Below are 3,553 nucleotides of genomic sequence, written 5' to 3' on the forward strand. Positions count from 1 at the left end.
GCCTACACACATATATTCTTCTAAAAATTGATAAGTACGGCTGTATGTATGTATATACATTACGCATGTTGAGACTTGAGAGAGAGAAACATGCGTATACTGCACTAACATTTGCTATCAAACTCGTTACAACCAAAGTCTCCTCTTATTTTTTACTATACAAACTAATGTAATCAATTTTTATACCACAAAAAAAAACTTCAATACTCATTCGATTTTAATGAATCCATTAAATCTTGGCGTGTCCGTTTAAATATACATAAACCGTAATTCTAAATTTAGCTTACCAGAAAGGCAACTAAACCGGCATTAGAATTTGATTGCTCTAGCAGTTTCTGTAGTGCAACAGAGCAAAAGGCAACTAAACCGGCATTAGAATTGATTGCTACAGTTTCTGTAGTACAACAGAGCAATTTTGTTTGTTTGTTTTGTAAAATCCAACATATATTGGCTTATCGAATCTAAACTTATATACTGTCTCTATCAATGTAACGTACTAAAAGAAACCAAACAATAACGACGCACACGTATGATCCAAATTCTCAGCATAAACAAATTTCCCCATTGATTAAGTATTAATGTACCAAATGGAAAAGAACAGGAGGAAGAAAGATAATTTTTATGTATCTTGTTCAGATTAGTCACCAACTATAACTGATTTCAAAGTTCTTAACTCATAAAACTGAGCATTTTGTCTCTCTTTTAAATTGCAATGTAGGAAAGCTACAACAATAGGCTGATTCTTACACAAAACCGTTAAAAGAAACATTGAAACCAAAAAAGCAGCAGTCCACATTTTTTAGCAAAACCTTGTGTTTCAAAGCTTATTACAGCATCTGAGCAGCAGTGTTTAGCTTCTCCGCTAGACTCAACTGTGTCCTTGTTATGCTTGATAGGTACAACAGAAGCAATTGATCCTGCAAACAACAGAATAAACAATCATTAGTTTTTTTATAAAGTGTAATGCTTCAGCTTGGCTCTTACGATCTTTTACCTGGAGACTATCATTCACGAGGTTATCGAAGACTTGTGGAGGTAACTTGGGGAGGGAGGCTACTGCATCTGCAATGAATCGTCCTATGTTGTTGTCTGGAGCTGTTTGACCTTCCTGTGGAATTTCATTAAAACTAACGATCATGCATCTGCAGCAGGTAATTGACTGTTTATTTTACCTTAAGGATATTTCAAACTTACCACAACACCGTCAACGTATTTGTGTACATCGTTGATTAAAGTCAGCAGCCTCTCCATTGTAAGCTCCATTCCTTCCAAGTCATTTGGGAGTTTGTCCACAGCTGTTGCCTTGAGGACATCAACTGCAGATCAAGATGATATATTCTTAATCAGACACAATGAATACCCAATAGAGCCATAAAATGGTTCACACTACTGTATAAATACTAGCTAAGAACATCTAATTCAGTTTCGTTCTTTCACAATCATAAGAGAAACAATCTCTAGACACTGAATTAAGTATGCAAAAACTGAGATACTTAGACAATGAGGCCGTATGTAATATGTATATGGAATTGGGTGCTAATAACTTCTGATATGGAAGATATTAATAGTTAGAATACTCACATCCGACTCTCTCAGCGTCAACCATACGGAGATCAACAGGAATCTCTTGAAATTGTGCAGCGAGCTGTCGATCACCAAGTGAAAGGTTTGAAGAGACAAAAGCTTTTATTGTACCCTCACCATTTGTAAACCCAGTGTCCACGGTTAGGTGAATTGGGTTGGCAACTTCTCTGGCATAGAAGTCATGAATCAGTGCACTACCACCATTAACCCCAGCACCGGTTGAATACCTGCAAAATCAATAGAGTAGTTCCTATCAGCTACTTCAAAATGAGAACAAATCAACCACCAAGGCAGAAACCCAACGCATCAATGAATCAAGCAACAAGAATCGTTTTGACAAAGATAAAAGAGTAATCACGAGAGTTAAGAGAATGAGAATGGAAAAAGAGAAGTACCAGCCGACAATAATTTCTTTTGGATTCACCTTAAGGTGTGAAGCTAACATATTGTGGTGGTAATCAATATCCACAGCAACCTGCATCCATATGAAAACAATAACCCTCAAAACGTATCACAAGTCACAACCTTAAGGTGTGAGAAGCTAACATTTGATCTCAAAACAATTTGGTTTCCCCAGAAGAGAGCTGACAATATGCTCACTAGCAAAAGCATGATGGAATGACCAAAGATGTAAGAAGCACAGTACTGTAAGCTATCGTCTACACTTCTTTTATAAACCTCACATTCTCAGAAGCAAAAATCACATCTACTCTTCAGCTACAAAGCAGATCTAAGAATCCCTAAGCTAAATCCTAAAAAAAAAGATAGGGAATACGAGAGGGAGAAGCAGAGATGAAAATCGAACCTGATCAGAAGATTCATTGTGAGGGACGGCGTATGAATTGCGGATATCGACGGTTCCATCAGGTAAGATAGATCCAAGGAGAGTGCCGATGACTCGTTCAGCTGAGTCAGGACGTCTCACGAAGCAATCACAGACGTTAAAGATAACGAGTGGGTGGATCCTCGCCGTGAGAACAGAGGTAGTCCCGGACGTCGTAGATGACGGAGACACGAATTGCAAGACGGTGTGGTCGCTCACTGCCGCCATGGTTAAGATTTTCTGAGAACGACCAAAGGCGCGAGAGAGAGAGACTGGAGATTTTTAGGGTTTCCGATGTGAGCGTAAGAGGAAGGAGAGAGAGGGAGAGAAGGCCGCTGGTGTGTGATAGAGAAAAGATAGGTTTAGGTGCTAATGGGCCAACAAATAGGCCCATTATATGTTTCAGCAAGTTTCAGCAAATTTAGGGCCAGCAAAACATGTTTATCGAATGACCTTGACGAACACAACCTCTATCGTTACTGTATGATAACATATTTTTGTATCTGGTGGATTTCTAAGATGTACACAATGAGGAGGTTTTGAATGAGAATATTTTGATTGGTAATAATAATTTTAACTGTATATTTTCTTGCAATAAAACATTTTTCCTAAATCAATGTGTAATTGTATATGCATTGGTCAGGTGCTCAATATGGCAAATGGCCACAACTTGAAAGATATCTAAGATTCCACTACTGTTGGCTTGGTTTGGTCTCAACCTTTTTACTGTAGAGATGCTAGGCATCCAAGTTTTGACTAAATACCTCATTTTTTTACATGGAATGCTAAGGAGAAACGCTTCCACCGTAGACTAATTAAGGACAATCAAGAACCGGAAGACATCATATGTTTCAAGTAAGATTGATGGTGATTTAAGTATGAAACTCCTGTTTCGTTATCTTACATGACCCACATGTGCTGAAGATTTGAGGACTTTCAATGGGATTGTCTATGGGTCATATTATGTGTGGCAAGAGGTTTATTAGAAGAATGAAATTTTAGAGGACTCACAGTCTATCATGTATCATTGCCTAGTTTGCTATTTTTTTATAAAGAATTGAAAGTCTTAAAAGTTCAGTATGGGTTAAAAGAAAGTTAAAATACAGTTTTTTAGTTTTTAAAAATATTTGTGCAACTCAGTTATTA

General features: G+C 37.5%; 1 protein-coding gene across 1 annotated transcript; it reads right to left on the reverse strand.

Annotated features, from left to right (window-relative positions):
• Positions 609-2,739, reverse strand: LOC104782460 (eukaryotic translation initiation factor 3 subunit F). Its single transcript, XM_010507398.2, has 6 exons — positions 2,390-2,739; positions 1,980-2,059; positions 1,582-1,811; positions 1,195-1,316; positions 995-1,108; positions 609-917 (listed from the first exon to the last, which is right to left on the reverse strand). The coding sequence occupies exons 1-6, from the start codon at positions 2,633-2,635 to the stop codon at positions 828-830; spliced, it is 882 nt and encodes a 293-aa protein (XP_010505700.1). The 5' UTR covers positions 2,636-2,739; the 3' UTR covers positions 609-827.

The sequence above is a fragment of the Camelina sativa genome, chromosome 4, assembly GCF_000633955.1.
Source record: "Camelina sativa cultivar DH55 chromosome 4, Cs, whole genome shotgun sequence".
Lineage (NCBI taxonomy): Eukaryota > Viridiplantae > Streptophyta > Magnoliopsida > Brassicales > Brassicaceae > Camelina > Camelina sativa.